This window comes from Callithrix jacchus, chromosome 5 (assembly GCF_049354715.1).
Source record: "Callithrix jacchus isolate 240 chromosome 5, calJac240_pri, whole genome shotgun sequence".
NCBI classification, from domain to species: Eukaryota; Metazoa; Chordata; class Mammalia; order Primates; family Cebidae; genus Callithrix; species Callithrix jacchus.
In genome coordinates this window covers 101,799,836-101,813,636 of record NC_133506.1, presented here as the reverse complement: position 1 = coordinate 101,813,636, position 13,801 = coordinate 101,799,836, and the positions used below count along the sequence as shown (strand labels likewise).

The 13,801-nt window shown below is 51.0% G+C and overlaps 1 protein-coding gene across 4 annotated transcripts in view; it reads left to right on the top strand.

Annotated features, from left to right (window-relative positions):
• The window catches only part of RHBDL3 (rhomboid like 3), a 58,984-nt gene that overhangs the window by 15,195 nt on the left and 29,988 nt on the right, over window positions 1-13,801 (top strand). For all 4 annotated transcript variants that reach the window (XM_035300855.3, XM_035300854.3, XM_054256142.2 and 1 more), the window contains 2 exons: window positions 3,241-3,399; window positions 7,658-7,882. In XM_035300855.3, the coding sequence (XP_035156746.1) occupies window positions 3,241-3,399; window positions 7,658-7,882 (384 nt within the window). The remainder of the gene's footprint in view (window positions 1-3,240; window positions 3,400-7,657; window positions 7,883-13,801) is intronic.

The following is a 13,801-nucleotide window of genomic DNA, read 5'->3' as shown; positions in this document are numbered from 1 at the left end:
GCTTTCTGGGCACTCATGCTCTCTCTGGCTCTCTCCCTGTTCTTTCTCCCTTTGCCTCCCTTTCTCTCTCCCCCACGCCCCATGCCCACTGTCAGCACCTGCCCTTGCTCTCATCTTCCCAGGGGTGGGGGGTCAAAAGGTGTCCTGTGCATTCATGGAGCCCAGGCAGCCAGCCCATTGCTGCCTCTCCCTCCCCCAGACATCCTCTGGGCATCCCCGAGGCCTCATTATTAGGGTAGCGGTGACCCCCCCCCATTGTCTGGCCTGTCTGGCCCTGCCATGAAAGGTAGAGTTTTGGCAGAGAACCGAGGCTCGGCCTGATTCCAGCTTGTTCTCTACTGTCTGGAGCCTGTTACTATGCTCGGGGCAGGGCAGGCAGGCCCTGGTGGGGGGTGGGGGCTTGAGGAGCCACAGGGCAGCACCTGTCACTAGGACAACAGCAGGGAGCCCTGGAGGGGAAGACGAGGGGGAGAGCAGGTGGTTCTTTGTCTGGAGCCTGATTCCAGGCCCCCCCCACCACACCCCCACCCCACAGCCCTCCCCAGCCTGGAAGGCAGCCCCTGGGAGGGGATTGGTGCCTGCTCCTGGGGCAGGCAAAGCCACTGGGCTCCCTCCCGCAGGCCAAGGCAGGAGAGACTGCACAAGCTGTGCTGCTGACCGTGCCCCCCTACAGCGTCCACTTCGGGGCTTCCCAAGACTCCGCCTGCTCCTTCTTGGCCCGCAGCCCCCTCATCTGCCCACCCAGCACAGGAGGGCCAGGCTACTGAGACTCTGTGATGGAGTAGGGGTTGGCCCAAGTGGCTTGCAGAGATGGGAGGGGTCCCAGGCACCAAGGAAACGGCCCCTCCCTGGCTGCCATTACCACACCACCCCCTCCAGGCTCCATTTCCTCAGCTGAGCAGTGGAGGTCAGAGCTGTTGCTGTCCAGGGCTCTTTCCTGCTTTAAAGATCTCTGCCTACGCTAGGGCTGTGAGACTCCTAAAGCCCCTTCCTCTCTTGGGCCCACACTCACCTCTTTGGTCCTTAAATTTTGTTTCTGGGCAGCAGAGCTGGCCCTGGAGCTGGAGGTCAGTGGCACCTGTCCATGTCTTAGAGCAGTGCCCAGCCGCCTGGACGTGGAATCCTGGCTCTGCCGCTTGCCAGGCAAATCACTTCACCTCTCTGGGCCACTTTTCTATGCCTCGATTTCCTCATCTGTAAACAGGGACGGCCATAGGATCTGCTAGATGAGGTTATTGTGGGGGTCAGAGACATTATATCCATAAAGTGCTTAGAACAGTGTTTGGCTCCGGGAAAATACTCAGCAAATATTAAGTGTTTTTACTCTTCATGATGGTTACTGGGCAATGAGTAGGGAAGTTTCCTGAAATACTTGATGTTGTGAACCAGAGAGATGTCATCCCTGAATCCTGGTATTTTGGCTCGAAGGTAGAAGATGTACAGATTTTAAAATATGCCTCAGGGTCAGGTGCGGGGGCTCATGCCTGTAATCCCAGGACTTTGGGAGGCTGAGGCAGGAGGATTGCTTGAGTGATGGAGATCAGCCTGAAATAAAATTTTTTGTAGCAATGGGCAACATAGAACCCATTGCTACAAAAGATTTTTAAAAATTAAAAAATTAGCTGGTTGTGGTGGCACACAACTGTGGTCCCAGCTACTTGAGAGGCTGAGGTGGGAGGAGTGCTTGAGCTCAGGAGTTCGAGGCTACAGTGAGCTATCATGGCACCACTTCACTCCAGCCTGGGTGATGGAGCGAGATCCTGTCTAAAACAAAACAAAACAGACCTCACTGGAGACGTCTGTCCTTGATGACTTCTGGGGAGAATTGAAATGGCCTATGACTGGGACTCCTGACTGTGGCTCTTGGAGTGTCTCAGAAATGCTGCGCACAGAATCCACTTTCCTAAAATAGCCTTCATTGACCATCTAGCAAAGGGGGAAACATGGGTTTGGTATTCCAGACTCCCTCGTCTCACACACACACACACTCCAATGTCTGTTTGCCTTTTAAACAACTCACAGCCACAGCCACATCTCCAGGATGCAGGGAGAGTCTTATGTAGGGAGGCATCTGGTGAACAGGAAAGCTCCTGGCACCCAGGAGATGCCTGGTGTTAAAAGTGTTGCCATGGGCCTTGGGTGGGTTCCATGAGGAAAGAGGGACAGAAATGATAAGGTCTCTGGGAGAGGTGACTAAGATCTTGCCTTTTCTAAGTGAACCGATGAGGCTTTTCATGGAAAACAGTGCCTGTCTGTTCATCTGAACACCCACTATTTATTCATATCCAACAAATCTTGGTTGAGTGCTGATAATGCCAGGCTCTGTGCTAAGCACCAGGTAAATTGTGATACCTGCAAGGCGCTGCGATCCAAGGAGGAGGCAAAAGCAGAGAGATACCAGTGTGGGCTGGAGGCCCAGAGGTCTGGGCAGAGCAGGGGTGCAGTGAGAACAGGCCATGCCTGGGGGAGCTTCCAAGAGAAGGGGACATCTGAGTAGTCAGAAAGGGTGAGTCGGAGTCCCCCAGGGAGATAAAGGAAGAAAGGAAATCCCAGGCAGAGGGACCCATGTGTGCAAAATTGCAAACAATAAAAGCACATTGTAAAACAGATGTGCAACTCATACTCAGGCGTGTGTGCAGACACCCTCCAAAACAGTAAACACCAGAGCAGAGTGTCTCGGGAGCCCGGCCAGTCCTGCCTGCCTGGGTGTGTGGGAGGGGCCGTGAGATGGCGGCCAGGGGCAGAAGGACTTGCAAGGCAGTGCTTCTTGCTCCCCAGGGCCCTCTGACATCCCCCCTGGACTCCCCTTGGCCCTGTCCCCTTTCCCTTTGCCAGTCACAGCTGAAACGTCCTCCTCCTGCTGTCCTCTCCCCTGCCCAGGTCCCAGAAGTTTCTCATCTTCCTGGCTGTTTGTTTGCACTTCCCTCTCCATGGTGAGAGGAGGCAGTTTGTCTCTCTGAGCCTCAGTTTTCTTATCCAAATGAGATGGTTGCATTGGGTGATCCTGAAGGTCTGCAGGTCCTCTAGGATTCTAAGTGATTGTCATGCCTATCTAGATGTTTCCGGGGTGGTCGGGGGGGGGGGGATCCTTAGAAACCTCCCAGACACTGCCTGGGCCTCTGTTGGCCAGGGGATGGGGACTGAGGCCAGTGTGAATGGTGGTGGAGATTGGGGCACCCACATCAGTGTGGAGAGGAGGTGGTGTCCTGCTGACCCTGCTACTGTCTGCTTTTCCCTCAGTGTGACCCCGGGAACACGGGCTACATCAGCACAGGCAAGTTCCGGAGCCTTCTGGAGAGCCACAGCTCCAAGCTGGACCCACACAAAAGGGAGGTGCTCCTGGCCCTTGCCGACAGCCATGCGGACGGGCAGATCTGCTACCAGGATTTTGTCAACTTGGTGAGTACTCTGGGGCCCTCACTACTGGAAGGGACCTATTTGAAGGTTGTGGCTTCCACATATTTAAAGGATTTAGGCAATTAAAAGGATCTGTTGGCCTGCAGCATTGAAAATGTGCAGCTTCTGCAGGTGAAAGGACATCACCCAGGACTCATTTTCTCTCTGTCTCTAGGCTCTGTCCTCTGCAGTGCCAGCCCATCCTCAAAGCAGTGCCTGGCAATTTCAGCAAAGTGTCTGCAGCTGTTGCAGCTCTCATATCCTCAGGCTGCACTTTGCAGAGGAGAGGACACACACAGACACACACACACACACACACACACACACACACAGAGAGAGAGAGAGAGAGAGACAGACAGACAGACACTGATTGAAATGGATTCTTCTTTTGGGCGCGGTGGCTCACGCCTGTAATCTCAGCACTTTGGGAGGCCGAGGCGGGTGGATCACGAGGTCAAGAGATCGAGACCATCCTGGTCAACATGGTGAAACCCCGTTGCTACTAAAAATACAAAAAAAATTAGCTGGGCATGGTGGCGCGTGCCTGTAATCCCAGCTACTCAGGAGGCTGAGGCAGGAGAATTGCCTGAACCCAGGAGGCGGAGGTTGCGGTGAGCCGAGATCGCGCCATTGCACTCCAGCCTGGGTAACAAGAGCGAAACTCCATCTCAAAAAAAAAAAAAAATGGATTCTTCTTGTGGTAGCTCTTGCACAAGGCCTGGGATTTTCTCCCACCCATTGGCCTAGATTGGGCAGTAGGATGGGTAGATTCACTTATACCAATCATTGCCCTACCCCTGGAGCTGAGAGTAGGGTTAGTTCCACCAAAATGAAGGGCTGGGGGTAGATAGGGTCTTGGTGGCAGGAGAAGGTGCTGGGGAGTGGGGGCCAGGAGGGTCACTGCGACACGCAGTAGAGCCAGAGCTCAGCAGATCTGCTCAGCAGATGCCCTGGGCTGCCAAAGGGGCTGGAGAAGGGAGGCCCATGAGTCCTGCCTAGCAGCCTGATTATCTCAGAGCGGAGACTCCCCCCCACTGAGGGTTAATGCTTTGCTATTTCAGTGTCTACTGTGGACTGGGGTTCAGTGGAGTTAAGCAGACAGTATTTTACCCACCATGGGATGCAGATGACATCACTAGAAGCTATGTGAACAAGCAGGATGAATACAAAACCCAGAGTTTTTCGCTCGGTTTCCTTATTGGTGAGATGGAGCTGGTTACCTCTCTTCATGTCACCCATGGAGGGAGCAAGAGTGAAATGACTTGTGTGATGCGCCCCAGGTTCCTGGAATTCAAAGGCATCAGTGATGGGGGAGCCGCCACCACTTGAGCCTGTCATTGGGCCTCATGAATGCTCTGATGTGGACGCCCAGGCAGGAGAGATGTTTCAACAGCCTCTTAGCTGAGGGCGAGCCTTGGCCCAGGGATTGGCATATAATTACAGGGAGCTGCTGTGGGGCTTTTGGGACTGGAGGAATCTACTGCTGTTCAGAGTGGTGCCAGGGAGTAGACCTCATGGAGGGCAAGGGACAGAACTGAGCTGAGCAGGGAAGGGCACAGTCAGGATTCATAGGATGGGCGGTGGGGGTAAGTCCTGTGAGTTGGAGCCCAGTATGGCCACCAACGGCCAGACCCATCCATAGCCCCAGAGCCTGTGTGTTTGCTGCAAGAGGCTCTGCTTGGTCATAGGGCAGAGTAGGATATGCGGCGCCCATGAGTGGCTTCTCTCCAGCCGGGGTCAGTGGAGCCTCTGTCTGAGCTCAGGACAGCAAGTTACTTGTTACTGCTGGGATTTCTGTGTTCAAATTCTGCACTGGATCCGTATGAGCAGGGCTGCCGTGGAGAGCAAAGAAGAAGGAACTCACCAGGGGGAAGCTCTCAGTAGGGCAGGGAGCTGAGGACCTGGAGTCTAGCAAACACGGGTCCTGGTCTGGCTACTCACTGGGAAAGAGCCTCAAACCTGGCTTTTCCTGTTTGTAAAATGAAGCCAAAGGATCCCCTCTTTAGGGCTGTTGCAAGGATCAAATAAAGTATTTGAATGTTTTTGATTTCTCTTAATGGTCTTCCACCAGGTCAACTCCTGTGTATCCTTTGTGAGCCTTTACCTGCCAATCCAGGCAAAGCAAGACAGCCTTTTTCAGAGCCCCCGCAATGCCTTGCCCGGGCTTCTCTCGCAGTACAGGTTACCACACTGTGTTACAGCTGAGCAGCCCAGGTAGTCCTGTATGGGTGTGCAGGTTGTATACTGAACGAGGGTGCCTGGCTGAGGGATGATGGAGACTGAAATCTGGCCTGGACTTTGCCCACCAAGGCCTGGCATGGGTGCACTCATCCAGAAGAGGCTCCTTTATCTAAGTGACACAACAGCTCTGGATGGGCTAGCATGGACTCTGGAGTCGGACAGTCTGGATTTGAGTCCTGACTTTGTGGTTTACTAAGTAGGAGTCCTCGGGGAAATTACTCTCCCTCTCCAAGCTTCAGTTCCCCTATTCGTAATTTTGGAATAGTATGGGGCGCTAAATAACCACGATGGCGCCCTCTCTTGCTGTTTTTACACTTCTGTCTCCCCTCATAAGCTCCATGAGGCCGAGAGCGTGGTCACGACTGTGCCCAGCACAGCGCTGGGCATGTGAAGGATGCAGGTGGTTGGTGAGTGTGTACTCCTGCTGAGCCAGCTCCCACCACAGGTCTTCAGGGCCTCTGGGCCCTGTGTGTGTGAGTGTGAGTTGTGTGCTCTGCACGCCCCTGTGCATGTGCATCCTCAGGGACTGGGAGAGGGACAGGTAAGAGTGGCCACAAAATAATCTGAGAACGTGATTCTGTCTTGGGCCCGAAATGTGCACAAGGACCCTAACCCTGGCTTACATTTACAGAACTCCTGGGCCATTGAGAAGAACCAGATCCAAAATTTGTAAGCATGGAGAGGTTGGGGATAGGGACTGGTTGGAAAGGGTTCATCTGGGAAGGCCTGCTCGAGGGGGTGTGCTTTAAGCTAGATTTTGACAGTGGGAGACAGCAGAGCTCAGGAATGCAAGGGCAGGGGACCATGCCAATGGACATTCATACCACCTGGCCTGGTCTGAACCTAGATCCTCCCCAGCCACCTGCCCTCTGACAGGGCCTCTGACCCCTGTGCTATGGTCTGGCCTGGTTCACCTCACCAGCCCATTGGGCTCCTGCCTTCAGGGTTAGCCCAATGTCCACTGCTGGGCCCAGAGTCCCAGAAATACATCGATAATCCCCACACCAGCAACTATGGGACAGCTGAGATGTGGGGTGGGGAGAGCCATGTCTCTAGGATTTCTCTCCATAAGAAGGGTCTAGAGTTGGCCGTGGAGGGCAGGTAGGAGATAACAGAGGCCTTGGGAGACCAGGAGTCAGCAGGGCTACCTCCAGTCTCGGAGTAAGGCTGACCGCTGAGCAAGGCTGCCACAGCTCTACCCAGGATGTGTCAGGGCAGCCTCAGGCCACTGAGGGTAGAGCCGGTGCCCAGGCGGAGCTTTGCCACCAGTTCTTGGGCTTGCTGGGCACTATGGGTCTTGTGAAGGCCCTCAGGAGTGGTGACCTTCCCCAGGCACAGCTTGGGTTTTGGCTCTGGGGGCCTTTCTGCAAACCCATCTAACCAAAGGCTGCCTGCCTCTTCCCAAGATAGTATATCTGAGGGTGCTACCTCCTGCTCATCCGTTGATTCTCACTCAGACTTCACCTCCTCCAGGAAGCCTTCCTTGACCCACCTTGGGACTGGATTGGGCTCCCTCTTGTGTACTCCCACAGCAGCCATCACTCTGAACTGTTGTTGCTGGTTACTTATCTGTCTTGAGCACCACCATATCCCTCCCTGTGCCTGGTAATGAGCCTGACTCTTAGTAGTTGCTCAATAAATTGTGATGGACGGATGATGAATGAGTGGATGAAGGAAAGTATTGTGAACACAAATACGGGCTCTGGTGCCTTACTGGGTGTGAACTTAATGGATTCTAAAGCTCTCTGTGCCTCAGTTTCCTAATCCAATAGAATGGGGATGTTTATAGTCCTTATCTAATGGGAAGACTGGTGATCATAAAATGAGCCAAAAGACATGAAGGGCTGAGACTAATCCCTGACACCTAACAAGAGCTTGGTGAATGTTGCTTCTTATTAACTATTATGGGAGAAAGGGAAATACAGGTCAGGCCTGGTGTGAGGAACATGCTGGCTGGGAAGGGGGTGGGGGCTCCACTGGGTCCTAGCTCTTACCCTCTCCCCACTCCTTTCCTGCACAGATGAGCAACAAACGTTCCAACAGCTTCCGCCAAGCCATCCTGCAGGGCAACCGCAGGCTAAGCAGCAAGGCCCTGCTGGAGGAGAAGGGGCTGAGCCTCTCGCAGCGACTCATCCGCCATGTGGCCTATGAAACCCTGCCCCGGGAGATTGACCGCAAGTGGTATTACGACAGTTACACCTGCTGCCCCCCACCCTGGTTCATGATCACAGTCACACTGCTGGAGGCAAGGACGAGGGTGGGGAGGGGGTTGCTCTGCCTTGGGGAGTGGTGGGTATGGGGAGAGGAACTGAGAGGATGACACAGATCATGGGGGAAGAGGGACATTCTTCTCCATTGAAGAATGGATGAAGATCAAATAACAGTTGTAGGCCGGGCATGGTAGGTGGCTCATGCCTGTTCCCACTTTGGGAGGCTGAGGCAGGCAGAACACATGAGGTTGGAAGTTCGAGACCAGGCTGACCAACATGAAGAAACCCCATCTCTACTAAAAATACAAAGTTAGCCGGGCGTGGTGGCTCATGCCTATAATCCCAGCTACTGGGGAGGCTGAGGCAGGAGAATTGCTTGATCCCAGAAGGCAGAGGTTGCAGTGAGCCAAGATCACACCATCGCACTGCAGCCTGGGCAATGAGCGAAACTCCATCTCTAAATAAATAAATAAATAAATAAAAATAAGAGTTATATTGCAAGACAGACTCGGTTGCAGTAGACGCCAGTGTTATAACCCTGGACTACAAAGAGATATTCCAAAGTTTATTACCTCAAACAATACTGATTGCAGCCAAATCCCCATAGGACCACTGCCCACAACCCACCTCAGAACAACAGCAACAAAAACAATGTCATAGTTCCATCGACTTGGGGGATTTAGCCAGGCTGACTCATTAAAGCCAGTTTATTTAGTTCCTCCTGAGGTGGGTAATGTGGACCAGGCATTTGCTCCATTTTCCCACCTGAAAATCGGAAATAACCAGACCTGCCCTCCCTCTCCTGGGACACCTCTATTTAAAGTGAGAGAATGGCTGTTGGTGCTTTATGAACACAAAAGCATCAGACAAACACATCTGGGAGGGAGTATGAACAGGTAAATACTGGGCTTAACATTTTTAAAGAACATTCTCCCCTTAGGGAATCCTCTGTGCCTATTGTTATGCTAAATTCCACTGCTTATGCAACATCATCCAAAGGTACCACTTGCTGTGTTAGTGCCCCTGTGTGATGAAACTCAATTCTTTTGGCTCCTCCACTCAGGAACCTGTGCAGCCCACCCCAGCTCCAGCTCCTGAACGATGCTTGGCTTCACTTTGGGATTTTATGATCTCCGCTGTTTCCCTTCCAAAGCCACGGGCCTAATTACCACCTCTGCATATGTTCTTGTAAAGTTCCTGCCTAATCAAACGGCAGGATCGTTAAGCTTGGCGGCATTCTTCTCTTTTTCTAAATCAGAGTCTCTGGTCCGCAGGCCAGCGTTCCCTGTTTGTTGTTATGGCTTCATCCAAGTACATGTTGAAGCTGCGATTTTTCTGAGATATTCTTGGACTCGTTCTTCAAGCGCTTACTGTGTTGGTCTATTTATTAACTTCTATTTGAGGCCCCATAATAACGAGATGCCTTGGAAGCAGGATTTGCTGCCAGGCCACCTGCATGGTGCTAGGTGGACAGAACGGCTCCTCAGAGAGCCCAGGAGAATGCAGTTGCCAGGGGCCTAAGCCATTCCCAGGCTGAGTCCACTAATTATAGCTTCCTTCTCTAAGTGTGTGCCGGGCAGGGGACTGGCTTTTTGTGTAGTTTATCGCTTTTTTCTTTTTTTTTTTGAGATGGAGTTTCGCTCTTGTTACCCAGGCTGGAGTGCAAGGGCGCGATCTCGGCTCACTGCAACCTCCGCCTCCTTTCAGGCAATTCTCCTGCCTCAACCTCCTGAGTAGCTGGGATTACAGGCACGCGCCACCACGCCCAGCTAATTTTTTTTTGTATTTTTAGTAGAGACGGGGTTTCACCATGTTGACCAGGATGGTCTCGATCTCTTGACCTCGTGATCCACCCACCTCGGCCTCCCAAAGTGCTGGGATTATAGGCGTGAGCCACCGCGCCCGACCAGTTTATCACTTTTAAACCTCATGCCACTCTGAAAGTCTAGGCATTGGTACCCTTTCCAGATAAAGAAACTGAGGGCCAGAGAATTCAGTTTGCTCAAGTTGATCAAAAGGAGTGGATTTTGTGTCCAGACTGGTTCAGATGAACCTCATCTATGTAAACTCAAACCACCCATCTAGAAGAAACTGGGAAGTGCTCAAATAGCTGAAGTAACGACCTCAAAACCCTTATGCTATAAAACCCAAGGCTTTTGTCTTCTATACAGTTCTGGTAATCTGGCTTTCGGATTCCATAATGAATGGAAAATAGGAGGGACACGGTAGGAAGCAATGAAGGGGTCCACTACCAGCAAGCAATGAGAAGTAGTAGCTGGCAGCCTGGCAGTGAAGGAAGCGACAAAAAAGTTTAAAGCAGACCTGAATCGCGCCATTGCACTCCAGCCTGGGTCACAAGAGCGAAACTCCGTCTCAAAAAAAAAAAAAAAAAAAAAGCAGACCTGAATCTTAAAGAAATACAAGAATTGGCTGAGTGTGGCGGCTCACACCTGTAATGCCAGCACTTTGAGAGGTCAAGGCGAGAGGATCTCTTGAGCCCAAGAGTCTGGAAAACAAAGTGAGACTCTGTCTCTACAGAAAAATAAAAAAATTAGCCAGGTATGGTGGTGCATGCCTGTGGTCCCAACTACATGGGAGGTTGTGGCCGGAGGATCGCTTCAGCCCAGGAGGTTGAGGCTGCAGTGAGCTGTGTCCATGCCACAGCACTCCAGCCTGAGTGACGGAGCAAGACCCTGTCAAAAAAAGAAAAGAAAAAGGAATACAAGAATTTGGGGCTTTGGCCAGATGTGGTGGCTCACACCTGTAATCCCAGCACTTTGGGAGGCCAAGGTGGACGCATCACTTAAGGTCAGGAGTTCAGGACCAGCCTGGCCAAGATGGTGAAGTCCCATCTCTACTAAAAATACAAAAAGTAGCTGGTTGTGGTGGTGGATACCTGCAATCCCAGCTACTCAGGAGGCTGAGGCAGGAGAATCACTTGAACCTGGGAGGCGGAGGTTGCAGTGAACCAAGATCATGCCACTGTACTCCATCCTGGGCCACAGAGCAAGACTCTGTCTCAAAAAAAAAAAAAGTTTGGGGCCTTGAGTATACAAGCAAAAATATTATCCTGGCCTGGCGCAGTAGCTCACGCCTGTAATTCCAGCACTTTGGGAGGCTGAGGCAGGCGGATCATTGAGGTTAAGAGTTCAAGACCAGCTTGGCCAACATGGGTTTAGTAGAAACCCCGTCTCTACTAAAAATACAAAAATTAGCCATGCATGGTGGCAGGTGCCTGTAATCCAAGCAACTCGGAAGGCTGAGGTATGAGACTTCCTTGAACCTGGGAGGCAGAGGTTGTGGTGAGCCGAGATCACGCCACTGCACTCCACCCTGGATGACAGAACAAGACTCTGTCTCAAAACAAAACAAAAACAAACAAAAAATGCTATCCTCCTGGGGTTGCTGGAGAAAATATCACTCTTATAGCCTGGATCAATACCTGAGATATTCTTTTTTTTTTTTTGAGATGGAGTTTCACTCTGGTTACCCACGCTGGAGTGCAATGGCGCGATTTTGGCTCACTGCAACCTCCGCCTCCTGGGTTCAGGCAATTCTCCTGCCTCAGCCTCCTGAGTAGCTGGGATTACAGGCACATGCCACCATACCCAGCTAAGTTTTTGTATTTTTAGTAGAGACGAGATTTCAGCATGTTGACCAGGATGGTCTCGATCTCTTGACCTTGTGATTCACCCGCCTCGGCCTCCCAAAGTGCTGGGATTACAGGCTTGAGCCACCGCGCCCGGCCAATACCTGAGATATTCTTAAACAGTTATGCGTATGCCCTGATTAAGAACACAGGGACGTAAATGATACATTGTAGAAGGAGTCCCAGAAAAAAAAAAGTGAAGATAAATACCCTTTTAGAGATTAAACAAGTATGCTTCTGTCACCCATGCAAAGTCAACTGTGGAATGTCGCTGAGATGCAGAGAAATTGGAACCCATGTACACTGTTGGTGGGAAAGTAAAATGGTGCAGCTGCTAAGGAAAATAGTCTGCCATTACCTCAAAAGATTAAACATAGAACTACTGTATGATCCAGCAATTCCACTTCTGAATATATCCCAAAAGAATTGAAAGGGACTAGAAGAGATGTTGATACACTCATATTCATAATACTATTCACAATAGTCAAAACGTAGAAGCAACCGAAGTGTCCATCAATAGACGAATGGATAAACATGATGGGGGTCTGTGTTTATAGTGGAGACCAGGCGCAGTGGCTCACGCCTGTAATCACAGCACTTTGGGAGGCCAAGGCAGGTAGATCACCTGATGTTGGGAGTTTGAGACCAGCCTGGCCAACATGGTGAAACCCCGTCTCTACTAAAAATACAAAACTTAGCTGGGTGTAGTGATGTGCATCTCTAATCCCAGCTACTTGAGAGGCTGAGGCAAGAGAATCACTTGAACCAGGGAGGTGGAGGTTGCAGTGAGGTGAGATCATGCCACTGCACTCCAGCCTGAGTGACAGAACGAGACTCCATCTGAAAGAGAAAAAAGAAAGGGAAGGCTGGGTGCAGTGGCTCACACCTATAATTTCAGCACTTGGGGAGGTAGGAGGATCACTTGAGCCCAGAAGTTCAAGACCAGCCTGGGTAATATAGGGAGACTCCATCTCCACAAAAAGTACAAAAATTAGCCAAGCATGGTGCCTGTAGTCCTAGCTACTCAGGAGACTGAGGTGGAATCATTTGAGGCTGGGAGGTAGAAGTTGCAAGCTGAGATTGCCCTGCTGCACTCCAGCCTGGGCAACAGAGTGAGATCTTGTCTCAAAAAAAAAAGGAGGGGGAGCATTCTGACACATGCTACAACATGGATGAATCTTAACCATATTATACCAAGTGAAATAAGCCAGACACAAAAAGACAAATTCTATATGGTTCCACTTATATCAGGTACTTAGAGTAGTCAAATTCATGGAGATGGAAAGTAGAATGGGGGTTGCCAGGGTCTGCAGGGAGCAGGGAATGGGGAGTCATTGTTCAGTGGGTATAGAGCTTCAGTTTTGCAAATTAAGAGTTCTATGGATAGTGATGGTAGCACAGCAACATGAATGTCATTTAGTGCCACTGAACTGATTAAGGCCAGGTACAGTGGCTCACATCTACAATCCCAGCACTTTGGGAGGTTGAGGTGGGCAGGTCACTTGAGATCAGGAGTTCTAGACCAGCCTGGCTAACATGGTGAAACCCCACCTCTGCTAGATACAAAAATCAGCCAGCTGTGGTGGTTCACTCCTGTAATCCCAGATGTTTGGAAGGCTGAGGCAGGAGAATCACTTGAACCCAGGAGGCAGAGGTTGCAGTGAGCTGAGAGTGCATCATTGCACTTCAGCCTGGGTAACAGGCTGAGACCCTACCTCAAAAATAAAAACCAAAAAAACTGATTAAGATGGTAAATTTTGGCTGGGTGTGGTGGCTCATGCCTGTAATCCAGCACTTTGGGAGTCCAAGGCGGGTGGATCATGAGGTCGAGTGTTCAAGACCAGCCTAGCTAAGATGGTGAAACCCCGTCTCTACAAAAATACAAAAATCAGCCGGGTGTGGTGGTGGGCACCTGTAATCCCAGCTACTTGGGAGGCTGAGGCTGTAGAATTCCTTGAACCTGGGTGGCAGAGATTGCAGTGAGCCAAGATTATGCCACTGCACTCCAGCCTGGGCAACAGAGTGAGACTCTGTCTCAAAAAAACAGTAAATAAAAAATAAATAAAAAGATGGTAAATTTTTTGTGTTTCACTACAGTTTTTAAAAAAAATCAACCTGTGTGGAATTTGTCATCTCCCAAGTGGATGAATGAGTTACTACTGGAATTAAAGTTCAAAATCCTCCAAATCCTTTCTGCTTAGCACTGAGGAAGTGTGGACAAAGAGATCCCGGGACCATGTTGTGGCCATTTAAAACAAAATAAGCAAACAGAAGTGGGTGAGGGGTGGCTAAAAGCTCTGTTGGG